Source organism: Neolamprologus multifasciatus, chromosome 14, assembly GCF_963576455.1.
Source record: "Neolamprologus multifasciatus chromosome 14, fNeoMul1.2, whole genome shotgun sequence".
Taxonomy (NCBI): domain Eukaryota; kingdom Metazoa; phylum Chordata; class Actinopteri; order Cichliformes; family Cichlidae; genus Neolamprologus; species Neolamprologus multifasciatus.
In genome coordinates, this window is record NC_140452.1 from 16,800,413 (window position 1) to 16,815,115 (window position 14,703).

The following is a 14,703-nucleotide window of genomic DNA, read 5'->3' on the forward strand; positions in this document are numbered from 1 at the left end:
CAAAAGTCTTAAAAACAAGGCCCCGTGCTAAAAACGTAGAAAACGACGTGGCTAAGGCCGAGTGAGAGCGGCGTTTCAGACAGGCTGAAAGGCCCCACGTTTCCTGAAATAAAATGAAAACCGATAAGTGGGCACTTTAATCCAAAGTACGTTACAGTACATCAATCTGCATTCTTGACCATGTGTAGCACCAGCAGCACTACAGCTGTCGAATAAAAACAGAAATCACACGGTTTTGGAAATAAATTTACAAAGAAAAACGTCACTGACAATTCGCCATCCGTTTGGTTCGGCCCAGTCGATTCAAGCTGCTAAACACTGAGTATTGCTGTGAGCCTGCGACGGCTGATTTCTTCTTCTTTGTGCTTTAAAAGTAGCTAAAGGGAAACTTTTTGGTACCATTTCTTCCCCATCTCATTTCATATTCACAAATGTGGCTTTCACATGGTTCAGTAATGCTCCTCACATCTCATTTTTCACATCATGGCCAAAGACAGCAGAGAACAGAGTGAGTGAGGCCGTTTGTAATGCTTTCTAACACAGTACTGCTGAGAGTGTTTCTGCATGAATGAGTGTTTTCACTGTGGGTGATTTCTACATCAGTCTGTTTTTTTAACTGTTACAACTCAAGTAGCGCTTAAATTAAAGTTTTTGATCAGGAATGTGTGAAAAAATAATAATAACATAAAAAACCCCAAACAAAAACCATGCTACAGCTAGGCTACTTTTCAAAATAAATTATGCTCTCAATACGAGCAATCGAACCCCCCCCCCTCCCTCCCCCCACTTTTTAAACTACAATGAAAATAGTCCCACAACCAAAGGGCTCACCTGACAAACATCATCGAATACTTTCCAACAATCATAAAGATCCAAATCATATATTTCTCTTTTGCTGACGGAATATCTTCCCAAATCCACTGGATTTAAATTCCAATTTAAATTCTTCCAACTCTCCATCCAAACCTTTGGATCGGGATAAGTTTCATCTTCCAAAAGAATATTTACAGTTGATCAAGTAACTATGAACACTGTCGACACAGGCGGGCGAGCGAGTGAAGCTGGAACGTTTGAATGTAATGTGAATGCTTGAATCCAGTGACTGCGGACGAGCCACTCAAACATTAAGTGTGTTTTATTCAGTCTGTGTGTGTGTGTGGGAAGGGGGGGCTGATTGTCCTGGTGTTGGAGATTAGACTTCAACAGAGCGCCAAGCAGAAAGGCACATTGTACACTGACATGAAGCAGATTGAGAGAAAGGTTCGGTCTGTGCTTCGCTCCGTAGCGGAATAACACCCGACTTTGTTTCGTTTCGTTTTTCCCTGCGATGCAACCACAGCGCCCAGTTTTCACAGTTTATAAGAAGAGGGACACAGGTTGCACGATAAAGACACAACGGCAACACGCACACATCAGACGAGGGTCAAATCGTGCCTTTGACAGTCCTCTAATGCTGAACACCACAGCAGAAAATTCTTTTTATATATTCAGAGGGAAGAGCTGGAGAGATGCAGTCTGTTGAAACTGAAATGATTTTGCATCCTCCAGCTGATATTAAAATCAAAAGATTTACCATCCTAATTTTAAATATCATTTCTGTACTTTAACCCTGGAAGAGCATCAAAAATCCCAAACTCTGACAGCACAGGGTTGGCTAAGGCTCAGAGGTTCACATACCTCACACACTTCTAGTGGCTTTAAACTTTTCTAAGGACCTCACAGCTTCTGTTTGACCCACATCTTACATGTGTGCACACACACATACACTCCGACTCACACGAGCTGAGTCACACCTGCTACATAAAGAGCTGAGCCCCGAGACACTACATTGAGAAAAAAATAATAATAACAATTTTACAAAATATACAGGTCAGTCCATCAGCAGCGGTCCGTACCAGCAGACGGGCTGACGGACTGACTGACAGGCAGTCAGACGGACAGGCAGGGTCCAGTTTCCACAGGAAGCAGCCCGATCTGGCTGCCACTTTCATCTTCCCAACACCTCTTTTGTTCAACGGATGTTTTCAGTCGCACCTCCAGGTGTGAGTGACGATGAAGAGCAGCAGCCAGTCCAGGTTGTCTTGTTCGCTACAGCAAGTCTATGTGAGCCTGTAGAGAGTGCTGAGAGTCTGGGTGATGAAGCTGAGGAGGCCTCGGCAGACGTCTCTGAAGTCGTGCCAGTGAGGGCCGCCGTGCTGGAGGGAGAAAGAAAAGACCAAATGAAGTCCAAATAAGATTCAACAACATTTCATTATTCAACAACTGACCTTTTTAGATGCTAAAAATGCGCATGTATTGACAAAATGACCCCGAAACAGTTCATAGAAGAGACTTAATCACATGGCTGCAGCTTCATGCAAGTCAATGTTGTCTCCAGATGCCCTTGTTGACACATGGAGGAGCAGCAGCAACAACAAAGTGATTGAAACTATATAAATGATGTCAGCTGATCATTTATGAACTTTCAGAGATGCTACATTGGTTGAAGATGATGAAGAAAACTGTGCAGACACATCTCTGAATGAAGAGAACGTTTATATACCAGAATCATGTTTAACCTCAATTTACTCAAATCATATCAGCTGCAAACATCTGCCCAGTTATTTAATCCCATTTTTAACTTCTTAGGTGCAAAGGTTAACTCAGGCTCAGTGGATGCTGCTCTGCTTATCCTGCAGAGGTAGCCCCGTCGTGACATGGCAAGTACTCGTGATGCTGTAATCGCCTAATCTGACAACGTCACCGTGTTATTGGACAAAAATGTCACATGATTGAACATAAATGTGCCATTGTCTTACTCCTAGGAAGAGAAGTAACCAGAAAGGACACATATGTCAACCCCACTGTGACAAAGGATAACATCCACTAAAGGAAAAATCTCTTATTAATTCTTGAATGGACAAAAAATATATAGATGCATTTAGATGTTTCCACGTTGAGCTATGAAAGGTGCCTTTTCCTGCTTTTTGATTTGTTATTCATGTTTTTAAAATATTAATAAATATATGCTTCTGAAACAAGAAGTGGCCAGAAAGAGATGAATGGAGAGAGAGACTAATAATGAGGAGCGCTGAGCCCGAACACGAGGAAAACAAGAGTGTTTCTGTGTGGAGCACGATGAACCTCTGTGGCTGTGGTTGTGGTTACACCTCCCTATATGCTTCCTTTGCAACCTCCATCCCTCCTTCCTCCCTTTCCTCATTGCTTTTGTTTCAAAGTGCTCGTTCAGAAAAACTGACTAGATCATAAACAACACGCACAGTTTCCTCAGTTTCCCCCAGAGACTGAAGTATCTCTCTCAGTGTGAAGACAGAGCGACAGTTACACGAGAAGCAAACCCTGAAACCTGCTGCACTTGTCTGCAAGGAGGAGAACGCGGGGAGGCGGGTGTGTGGCTACATCCTCATAAAGTGAGCAACTCATGTCTGAGTGCGAGCCAGGAGGAGGTGACGTCATCTTTGTTTGTGTGCAAAAGGCGGGATGGTGAGGGAGTGAGAGGGGAGAGGAGGTGGGAGGGAGGAGGAGGGGGGGGGGGGGAGGTCACTGCCGACTCCACACGCGATGTAGAGCACAGAGGCAGGGCGGGGCCGGAGAGGGAGCGAGATAAAGAAATAACAATCAAAAGAAACAGACAGTGAAGGGAGGAGAACGCTGTCATTCAGACAAAAGGAAGAAAAAAAAGGATTAAAGAGCTCCATGTGTGACCTCATTTCTGAATGAAAGGAGAGAAAGAAGAAAGAGCAAATTCTGGAGAAACCTCAGGATTGCTGCTATTGCAGGTCTTAGTTTCTTACCTGCAGCTGAAAAAAACAAATACTAGACACAAGGCCTTTATTGTGCTTTTATTCTTCATTTATAACTAACTTGGGGCTCTTATTGTGAAAATCTGACATAATTATGACCATTCCGAGGGTTTGATATCTACAAGGGACTTGTAATTTGAAAAATCCAGCAGAATTAAAGCATCCTAATAACTTCCCATATATAGCTGAAGGCTTTTATTTTGAAAACAACAACAGTTTAGCAAAATAATGGGTTTTATTTTGAAAATATGAAATACCTGATCTTTCTGATTACTTTCTTCAACTAACAGTGGCTTTTATTTTGAAAGAATTGCATATTTTACAGCATTTTTAAAGCATAGCGTAATGTGTATGTGTTAGTCCCCGTAGGGAAATTACTCCTCTGCATTTAACCCATTCACCCAGTGAAGCAGTGGACAGCGCCTGGGGAGCAGTGTGTAGGGACGGTACCTTGCTCAGGGGCACCTCAGGGTAGCCATTCAGTGGAGTTGAACCCCCAACCTTCCAATCATGGTGCAACCACTCTACCTACTGAGCTATCCCGGCCCCCCTAACTTCAACTAACAGTGGCATTTAGTGCACACATAAAGCAACTTCTTATGGAGCAGCTGTTGCCTAGGCTACCATCTAATGCATCTGCTACACCCTCATGTATCAACAGTATCCTTTGCTACAACTGCTTCCCTCCCTCACTTGCTTCAGGGTGAGAAAAGTTTAACTATGGCCTCGCAGCATTCATTGTTGCTGAAACTCAGTCACTACAGAGTCTTTGGGCACCAGGTTGCTCTAAGTCACTTCCTGTGTGGATGCTCCTTTATGGCAAAAAATGTATTGAAACAACTAAGGGCTTTTACTACTAATCTGACATGATCTGCTAACCTCCAGCGATTAACTGTGGGTCCTTCCCTGCTGCCCAGATAGAAAACAGATAACTAATGAACAGGAGCAAACAATGAATAAAAGATGGAGATAGGAGCGCACACAGTTGTAATTGATCCACTCGCTCACACTCACAAATATCGATCTCTCTTCACTCACATGCACACGTGCAATTACTCATTGAACTCACATCCACTTATAAACCTGATAACAATGAAAGAGCAGGGCGGGGGAAAGAATCGATGTAACTGCGCTGCTTTCAAGAACTAGAAAGCACTTCGCACTTACGTCGCCATCAACTCCACACTGAAAAACCCCCACTGCGGTCGCCAAAACAGCTCAGCGACTTTAGGGTTAAAGGTTAAAACTGAGCCCAGTTATTTCCCATCACCCTCCTTACCGCTCTGCGGAGGAGCGTGACGTTCAGCTCATCTCCAATTGTCCTCAGCTGGTTCGCCACCCTCCTGATCTCCTGCTCCTGCACTGCTTCTCCCCCAGGAGCTCTGCGGCGAGGCGAAACCCAGGATGGCAGCTCATTTTGGGGCAACATGTTAGACTGAAGTCGCAGCCGGCTGGAGGGCTGCTGGAGCTCCTGTCTGCTCGAGTCTGCAGAAGAAAAGAAAACTGCATATAAGAATTTATTTTTACCGTCTCCATGAACTCCATCTGTTCACGTGTGAACGGCCAGAAGCTCCTGCAGAGTTTCTGATTATCATCAATTGATTGTCAACAAGCAGCATACATTAATGGCCTCCTTGTGCAGACAGGTTAAGTCAGAGGGGATGTGTGCCCACACAGTAACAGACACTGAACTCCTCCACAGAGGAAAACCGGATTAAAAATTACATACAGGGGAATCATAATAATTTAAATTTTATGCATTTCAGTGGGAAAAGAGGCAGAGGAGGTGGATTTTCTTGACCTCCGAGTAAATCAGGCTAAAAATAAATGTTTAGTTTTCTCACACAGACCGACAAACATACAAATTTCTTAAGGAGGAGGCTGATGGGGTGACTTATCTTCCTCTTCATGGAACTTGGGAGAGTAATCTCTTAATCTGCTTAATAAGTCTGGCATAGAGAGCTTTTGTGTGTTTCTTGTGTTTACAGAATGATTTTTGTTTTGTTTTCTTGGACAAGCAGATACCTGAGCCTCCAGTCTGATTCCTCTGTCGTGACAATCCAAACTAAAATCAGACCTGAATCTGTTTGAGATATTATGACTTTAAGAAAACTCGATATATATTATCTTATTCTTTTCATTTACATATCTGTACTTACTTTGTGCATTTTGGTTTAAGTGTTTCTTAAATCCTTTTTCATAGTGTGGAAAGCATCGTAACCGGATAAATACTTTAACTACCTCAGTCTTTTAATTTTGATGCGGATGAACTAATTAAAAGTTAATCATCTGCTGGCTTTGATTTTAGATTTCAGCCTCTTTGATTTGAATAACTCGGCTCTAAAAGCTGAACAGATGCCCTCTGTGACCTCCCTACGGCACACCTTTGGTTCCCCGACTTGTTTTCTACTTCGTCCAATCACACAGCTTCTTTGAAACAACCCCTGTCTCTGGCACAACGCTGAGCGCCGGTGGCGCCCCCGGCAACCGCAGCATCCACTTTGCTAGGAGGATTATAACTTATCCTTTAAAGATGCAGGTGACTAGACAGAGAGAGACGGAGTGAGACGGCGAGAGAGAGAGAGAGAGGAAGAGAGAAAAGAGAGAGCGGCGGGGAGAAAAAAAAAAAAAAAAAAACACAAACAGGAAAACCCTGGCTTGTTGCCAAGGTAACTCTGAGGCAGCACTCCTGGAGACATCTGCGTGCGATTGGAAGACAGCGCAGGGGGCCGAGTTGTGATAGGATGACCTAGAGGAAAGGGGGCGGGTTTCTAGATGAACCTGTCCGTCTGATAGGCTGACGTGGTGTCAAGGTGACAGAGAGACCCCCTTGACCAGTTAAATGTGGGAGCCACTAGAGACAGAAGGGGTGGGTGAGGTGAAGAGGGGGTGGCATTAAAAACCTCAGACTAAACCTAAAGATACACCGACGGGGGAGGCAGAAGGCTTAATGGTGAGCTGGATAACTCTACCTACTTTAGTTCTGTTATTAATATTTCACTAATATCTATAAACTTGGGATGCAACAAGCCTCCAAAACCACCATTTCTAATGATCTTTAAGCAGTACAGCTCTCATCAGGCTAATATGGCCATAATGTTATGGGAGGATGTCCCGTGACACGATACTGTGGACGTCTGTAATGCAGTGTCTTTACTTTTATAACACCCGTATAAGAAACAGATACCTGCAGATGAACCGAAACAGAGAAGAGCAAAACAGGGAACTATCTAGTTTATTGAATTTCCGCTGACTGCGCTGGAAGCTCTGAAACATTGTTTCCTTAACAAATACACAACCTAAGCAAATGCGCTGCACATTTTGCCCGGTGAATGACGTGACCGCAAAGGAGCACATTGTACGGCAAAGCAAACTGTCTCACCTTGATTTGCTTTGGAGCAATTAACTAATGAGTAAACCATTTTAAGACTCGCGGCCACAAACTTTCCTGGATATCACCTGAAAGCATAAATATCTGGCACATTATCCGGTCTTTAACCTGTCAGCTTCCTGGGTAAAAGATAAAGAAAAAAAAATCTGTGTAATGTTTGATTGCAGTGATGTGTGAATAGCAGCTATTCAGGTGTCTCTCTCACCTAAAGTACTTCCTGAAGCGACAGAACATTTGAAGCGGACTACTTCCTGCTGTAAAGCATCCTGACCTGATCCTCCAGGAATCATCCAATGTTCATGTGTGAAAACAGTCTGACCTTCTGGTTTATTAAATAATTGGCTGACTGATGATGGCTCAATAATTATTACAGCTTTACGACTAATTGATTAACTCGGTTTCTGTGCAGATAGCTGAATAATCAACTTACCCACTCACTGAATAACAAATCCACTTGCCCATTAACTGGCTTAGTGATTGACTCATAAGCCTGCTTAGCAAACTTTTAATCTGATAAACCGAATTTTGTAAAGCTGTTTTTTAAAATAATAATAATAAAAAAATACCTAACTGAATAAATCCCTGCAGCTTTGACTCTTTGGCCTCATTTCCTGCTGGTGACACACTGACAGGCTGACCTGACTCTGTGCTGCTGGGCTGAGCCTCTCATGAGGAGGAAACTGCAGATTGTTTCTTTATTGCAGGCGGGGACATGTCTCAACATGCCTGCATGCACAGCTGAACTACAGCTGAGAGAGGAGGTGGTGGTGGTGGAGGAGGAGGAGGGTAAGATATTTGTTTACATTGCTACAGCCCTGTCACAACAGCATGGGTTAAAGTCAAACCTGCTGAGCCACTTCTGCAGCCTCACCTAAATTCACCTTTCTGATAAATTTTCCTCCAGGATACAGACTCTTGGGCTTACTTCACCTGATTCCTGAATCACCCGGAGAGGTGATTTTCTTTCTGAAGTGGAGGGCTGAATGTCTTAAACAGCCTCAGGCACAAATCAACATCTTATCGCAGACACCTTATTCAGAGCGACAGCAGCACAATGAGCTTTCAGAGCCCTTTTTGCTAATATTACAAAGTGGCAGCGACTCTAATGTCCCCTGGAATGAATCCGGCCTTGCGCCATAAACTCTGAGCAGTTTGAGGCGTCTGTGGCGCCTTGGGCAGCTTCTTGAACGATCAACATAAAGGCCAGCTTGTCTCAAGGTCACTCTGCCAAAGAGGGACCACATGTTGATCCCTGCGACAGCTGGAGCACATCTCTACCCTCCACCTGTCCCCACTCATCAGCGCTGCCCAAACAAACTCATGTCAAGTAAATAAAGCCACGGCTCCAGTAAACACATAACCAACCGATACTCTCCTGCTAACTGATAACGCTGGTGTTTACTTAAGGGTGGGGGTCTGGAAGGCAAACACTTGCGTGTGGTTGTGGCTGAGTCACATCTGATCACAACCACTACTGCTCGTCGTGTATACATGCAGCTTGCTTCCTGCTGCAGCGGCTTTTAAAATCAGATTTGCTAAGGCTCACCTGACCAGCCGAGACAAACTGAGACAGATTCTGACATTTTGATCCGTTACACTTCAAAGAACTCTAAGACAGAGACTTTTTCTTTTCTGGAATATGTTAAAAACTGCCACAAATTAAAAGAAATAAAGGTTCAATTAAAGCTGCAAGCTGAAATAATATAAGATGTTTTAAGTGTGCTTCTGTTGCTGCTAGGTGGCGGTACAACTCAGTGGTGGTATGCAAATGTTTTCGGGTTGGGACTCTTATCACACATGAGAAGTTTGGGGCAGACTGGATGGTTTATATGTGAATTCATACAACATAAAGTGATCAAAATGCACCACAGTGCCACAGACACACCCTTCGACAAAAACTTGCTGTAACATCCCTAAAGTCTTTACAGCAGACAGACCACATATGAAGATGAGCCGTCTAAATCACTAGGAGGAGACATTTGTTAGAAAAAAATAGTCCCAAAATTGCATATAATGAAAACTGTGAAAAACCTGCAGCTCAAAAAGATTTATCAGGGGATGGATTGATCTGCACAAGTGTACTGCATAAGACAAAGTTTAGCTTCCCTTTATCCTTGTATTCACGTAGAGTGAATTCAACAAGAGTTGTTGTATTTGTGCTATATCCCTGACAGAATGTGCCCCACATGGCTTCACACAAACATACTATGTCCCACATTTACTCTGTTGGAATCACTCTGGCTGTGGCTGAAAGGGTTAATGATTAACACCGCACTCGGGCTTGGTGTTACATTAACCTTCTTTCTGCCTGCCTGTCAAACAAGTAGATCTACCCCACGTAGTTTTAATATTGCACCATGCTACAACTCACTGTGTGCAAAACTGTAAATATTCAATATTACCTGAACGCTCTCCTGAGATGTCACCAGGTGCAGGTGCACCTCTGCACCTCAAATCCCTTCGGTTGGGAGGCGATGCTGCGGGTAACTGCTGGTGAACTTGGGGGTCGTCGTTGTCGTCTGGGTGGGAGTACGACAGCGGGTACGACACATAGATAGCCTGCATGGGCTGCAGGTGATGGTGGTGATGGTGATAGTGGTGGATGTGTATGCCACCAGTGCTGGTCCCAGAGGAGGAGGGGGTGTTGGTCGTACTATTGAGCATCCCAGGCCAGGTGTGGAGGGGGCAAGGCAGCTCCACTCGGCAGGTGTTGTGACACGGAAGAGAGGAGTTTCCTCTAGCAGGGGTTTCTCCAGCGGTCTGTATGGTCTGTGCTCTGGCCATATCAGTTGTAGCCTAATTAAGGAAGACAGAAGTTTTAAAATTTTGTGTTAATTTTCAATTCAGTTGTGTTTTTACAGTTTAAAGTTTTAGTTCTGTTTTTATTGGTTTCAGCGTTGGTTTTGGTTTTTGTTATGGCTGCCATTCATCAGAAAGTATAACACATATCCCAGTCCCCATAAACATAGGCACTAAAGCTTAAAGACTCAAAATTAAGACCTCTCCTATATATAGATTTTTTTATTATTTTGCCCATTTTTATACATATACAAAATGATTTTAGTTTTCATTGTTTTTAAAGGTTTTTACTGGTTTTTAAAGGTTACGTTGTTTTTAAAGGTGCAAATATACAAGATTGTGTAAATTAATAACAACTAAAAACACGTCAGACAATAATCATTTTAGTTTGTTGAGCGCACAGAGGCAGCCGGACGGTGTAAAAACAAGTAAACTGAAGATAAAAATAAAAAATAAAAATAAAAAAAACCACAGATCTATTTTTAGCGCCTCTGATTTTTCCTCCGGTATATTCTGCTGTAGGCCGCTAGGAGGCACCAGCGGCTCCATTTTCGGAGCACGAGACCTGTGTTTGTAAACAAATCCGTGCCGCCCGTGCACGAGGCAGCGCGCTCGCGAACTCACACAGCGAAGAACAGGGAGGCGCGCGCTGATTTAACGGCGGAACACTTCGATGTTCGCTGTCACCGAGCAGAAAGCGGCACACGAACAAAACTCAACAAAACCGTTTATTTAATATTTTGTCGCCACAAATGCACCCAGTGTTGTTCATTTCCGGGCACAGAGTCAACACTGACATTTTAAAAATAAAATCCACGAGAGGCAAAAAACACAGAAACAAAAAAACAGCGCTGACTTTACGAACTTGTCCGCACTGCCGCGAAACAAAATTAGCTTATATTTATGTTTTTACCGCCACGTTGTTAGCTTTTCGTCCTCTGACATGTCGGGGCTTGTCTCTGTCAGAGCAACGCGAACCATCAGCTCACTGCACAAGAAAATAAAACTCTGTGTAAAAACGCACCGTTTGAGTATAAAATCTGAGAGGAGCTTGAAGTAAACGGGCTCGTTCAGGTGAAGTCTAAAGCGCACTCCAGATCCCCACAGCTGGGCAGATGATGCAACTTTGCGCTGCCAACTTCTGCAGAGAGAAATCCGGCGTAAAGCGCTTACTTGGTGGAGGTTTTCTGAAGATCCGCGGCGAGGCTGTCTGCAGGTCTGAACCTGACGGTAACAGGTGGCCATAAGACGGAATAAAAGCTGCCGAAAGAAACCGTGGATGCGCCGGTGAGAAGACTCCGGAGATGTTTAAAGTCCGCCCGGAGGAAGCCGTGTCACTCCATTCCAGGTGTCCCGCTGTGAATGGCGTCGGTGAATTTTTTTTAATCTCTTTTTGTCTCGGGTTACGTCATCAAAACAATAATATTGATGAAGATGAGGTGAAGCGGGCAGGTAGCGGGACTACGTTCTGCCTGGCTTGCTGTCTGTCAGGGTTTTCCGTCTGAGCTGGTCCGTCTCGGCTTTTAAAACGCGATCGGTCAAACATCCGGTCTAGCCTTTCACAATAAACTCCACACAATACAATCAAAATAAACATCTTTCTCTTTCGGCTTCTACTGTCAGGGGGCTTACCTCCATCTCTGCATGTCCTCCTTCACTTCATCTTCAACATCTTTTGTCCAATATATCCACCATCTTTCCTCTGCAATTGTCTAAACCATCTCAGACACAAAATATATCTGCTTTCCTTTTCCCAATCATAGTCCCTACATTTAATATTCCCCCCTCTCACCTGTATAGTCCCAATCACCGCCTCCAAACACACACCTTCCCTCTTGGACACTGGTGTACAATCACCAGTCAAATCTAATAGAAAGCCCCCCTATCTGTTTGCCAAATATGATATTTTGTGACAGAATTTTCCCATTTCAATCCAAGGATCTGTGAGTGTCATGGCTCTTTCGCATTCAGTAACTAAGTTAAGCAAAATTAGACTCTAAAACTTTCTAGTTGACTTGCATAAAAATAAAATCACTAAGATGTGTTTTAACACTTATTTTAACAAATATCACTAATGATTCAAAAAAATTATGTCTGTGTAAAAAACACATTAAAGCAAAAGTTAGTGCATATAATAGAAATCACCACACGTGGGCTCACTTTATGTGCAGACTGAGTCACCTATCCAATGATTTGTGCTTAATTTACTTTTGCGTTTGCATTGTTCTTGCTTTAGCTTTTATTTTGATGGGGTTGTCTAACTTCCGGTCCCTCCCTCCCTCTCCTCCTCCACAACAAGTGCAGACATGCTCCTTGACAGGATGCTGCTGTCTTTAACTCCACCGCTGTCCCCTCTGCCTGCCTTCTCTCTTTCTTTTACATTTTCTTTATATTTGACATTTTATCAAAAACTTTTAAATCCTCTTCAGCACGTTTCCATGTTTTTTTTTTTAACTCACACATCAAACATTCCTTCATATTTAACAGTTAATGCCCTTCTTGTGCTCTGTTTTTCCTCCCTACCCCCCTTATCTTTAACTTTTTTCATGCCACAGCCCCACACAGCGATCAACAAAACAACCCCCACCTACACACACCTCCTTTCACTCACAACACCCCCCAGCTGGTTTCCCTCTAATTTCCTTCTCTTTTTCAGACACATCCTCAGCAGCTGTAAACAAACAGGCTGTCTTCCTGTTTGGAGTGGAGCTGAGTCAGCCTTTAGCATACAGTAGTGCTGCTAACAACACATTCATTGCATAATCAGTGTGTGTGTGACCAATACATTAGTGCTTCTGACTGTGGTGAGTTCAGGCTGCATGTGATTCATGCAAAAAAGAATGAACATATCTTCCGCACTGAGGTCACAACCCTGGGAATTCTGTTTGTTGCATGGGTTATCTGGCAGACTAATCCGAGTATAGATCCAGGAACGTCACTGGTGTACCCATGGCTTTGTTCTGACTCAGCTCAACACCATCAGCAATAAATTCCACCTTATCCAGATCTGGATATGTCTTTGAAATGCAAAGCGAGTGTGTTGAAAGCTTCATTAAAAGTCATTTTAATGGCATTCATCAGGAATTTCCTGCAGCTAAACACTAGAAATTATAATCCTGTATACTCGTGTTTCTCATACCTACAGTGCTTCCTTTATCTTGACAGATGTCTCAAATGTTTTAATGTTGTTAATTATAGTTTTCTACAAAATCAGCAAAAAATAACTGGCATCACTTTTCATTGAAATCTTTATGCCATACTTGGCTGGTTTAGAAGGGATGTGTTGCCTGAAGCTGCACCTGCTTCTGAAAGCTACCAACTGTTCATCCACAGAGAGATCAGTAGGAGGGAGAGACAGGGGGAGTGTTTTGATAAACGGGCTCCAAACATGGTCTAAAAATCCCTGGAAACAGCAAGTTTGTCCATGGCCTACCTGTGTGCTCCGGTTACTCATGTGTTAAACCTGCATGTACTTCAGGATATCTCTAAATCTGCTCTGTCAGCCTTGGCTCGCTGCAGAACATTGACAGCATACAGAGATTAGAAGTGGAAACTTACAATGTCCCCTATCCTCGTGGCACAAATAGGCTAATTCCTATAAAAAATGATGAAAAGCTGAAGGAGAATTAGACTGAAACATTCTTCTGAATATTAACACGACTGAAGGTTCGCAGTTAAAGGTTATTATTCTTTTACTACCACATAGTTACCCGAGCTGAACCCTTCACCTCACAGCAATGCTCATATTTAACATATTGACATAAACCTGCAGTAAAGTCACAACAACAACTCAGCTGTGCAAGCTTTTGTTCCTCCAAGTCTGAGAGCTCTGCATAACATTAGCATCCTAAATGACACCAGAAACTCCGTCATCTCGACCCCTGACCCTCAGATCATTGTTTTCTGGATGCACCCCTCAGCTGCAGGGCATGTGACAGGGGGGCTGCTCAGCTGAGCAGCGGGGTTGGAGGTTGGTTAATCGGCTGGAAATGGCAGCTTGAGTGAGGAACGCTTTCCAACTCTTCCAGCAGCAGATTGCTGCACATGCCTTTGTTTTGGTGCAGGGGGTGGGTCTCCTGTCAGGTACATGCCCGGGCGAACACCCTCTGCCAGCTTTGACACGGGCAGACTTTGCATGACATGTGGTCAACAGTTAGCTTGTAGGGGCGAGATAATGAATGGTAATCTGAGTCAAGACCGTCAGGCTGCGTCTGTTACTGGTTTGATTATGAATACGATGAATTATTTTAAATATAATCAACTTTCTAATATTTGTCAGAAGAGTCTGAAATAACTCGATTATTACTGAAGGAGAATTTCCTTCAGCTTTGTCTCCCTCTTTGTTCTTCTTCTGTTGTCTTCGACCTTTCTTCTCAGGAGCAGCACATTCACCCTGCAGCTCGGATGCACTTCTGCTTTCACCCATGCTAATTTTGTAGGAGTTTTACTGTCACACTCATAACTTGATCACAGACAGGGTTATGAGTGGGGCTGAGGCCTGGATCACATTCAGGAAAACAGATGCTGTTTACAGACTTTCCATGTAGAAATTTATCCCGATCATTGTTTTGGATTCTTATATTTAAACACTGTGTTTGTTGTACACCTGTAGTGCATCTGAAAGCTGTGAACACACCTGTGTGGTTGCTTCTCAAGGCAGTGTGATAAGATGATTAGACTGAGTAAATCTAATCGAAACAAACATCCAGA

The 14,703-nt window shown here is 43.4% G+C and overlaps 1 protein-coding gene across 2 annotated transcripts; it reads right to left on the reverse strand.

The window, feature by feature from the left end:
* Positions 1-240: 240 nt before the first annotated feature.
* bbc3 (BCL2 binding component 3) lies at positions 241-11,779 on the reverse strand. Of its 2 annotated transcripts, none has more exons than XM_085130873.1 (4): positions 11,018-11,779; positions 9,597-9,990; positions 5,083-5,288; positions 241-2,195 (listed from the first exon to the last, which is right to left on the reverse strand). In XM_085130873.1, the coding sequence occupies exons 2-4, from the start codon at positions 9,976-9,978 to the stop codon at positions 2,100-2,102; spliced, it is 684 nt and encodes a 227-aa protein (XP_084986999.1). In that variant the 5' UTR covers positions 9,979-9,990; positions 11,018-11,779; the 3' UTR covers positions 241-2,099. The 2 variants fall into 2 exon arrangements, with proteins under 2 accessions (XP_084986999.1, XP_084986998.1); XM_085130872.1 differs by having other exon boundaries at positions 11,167-11,775.
* Positions 11,780-14,703: the final 2,924 nt, after the last annotated feature.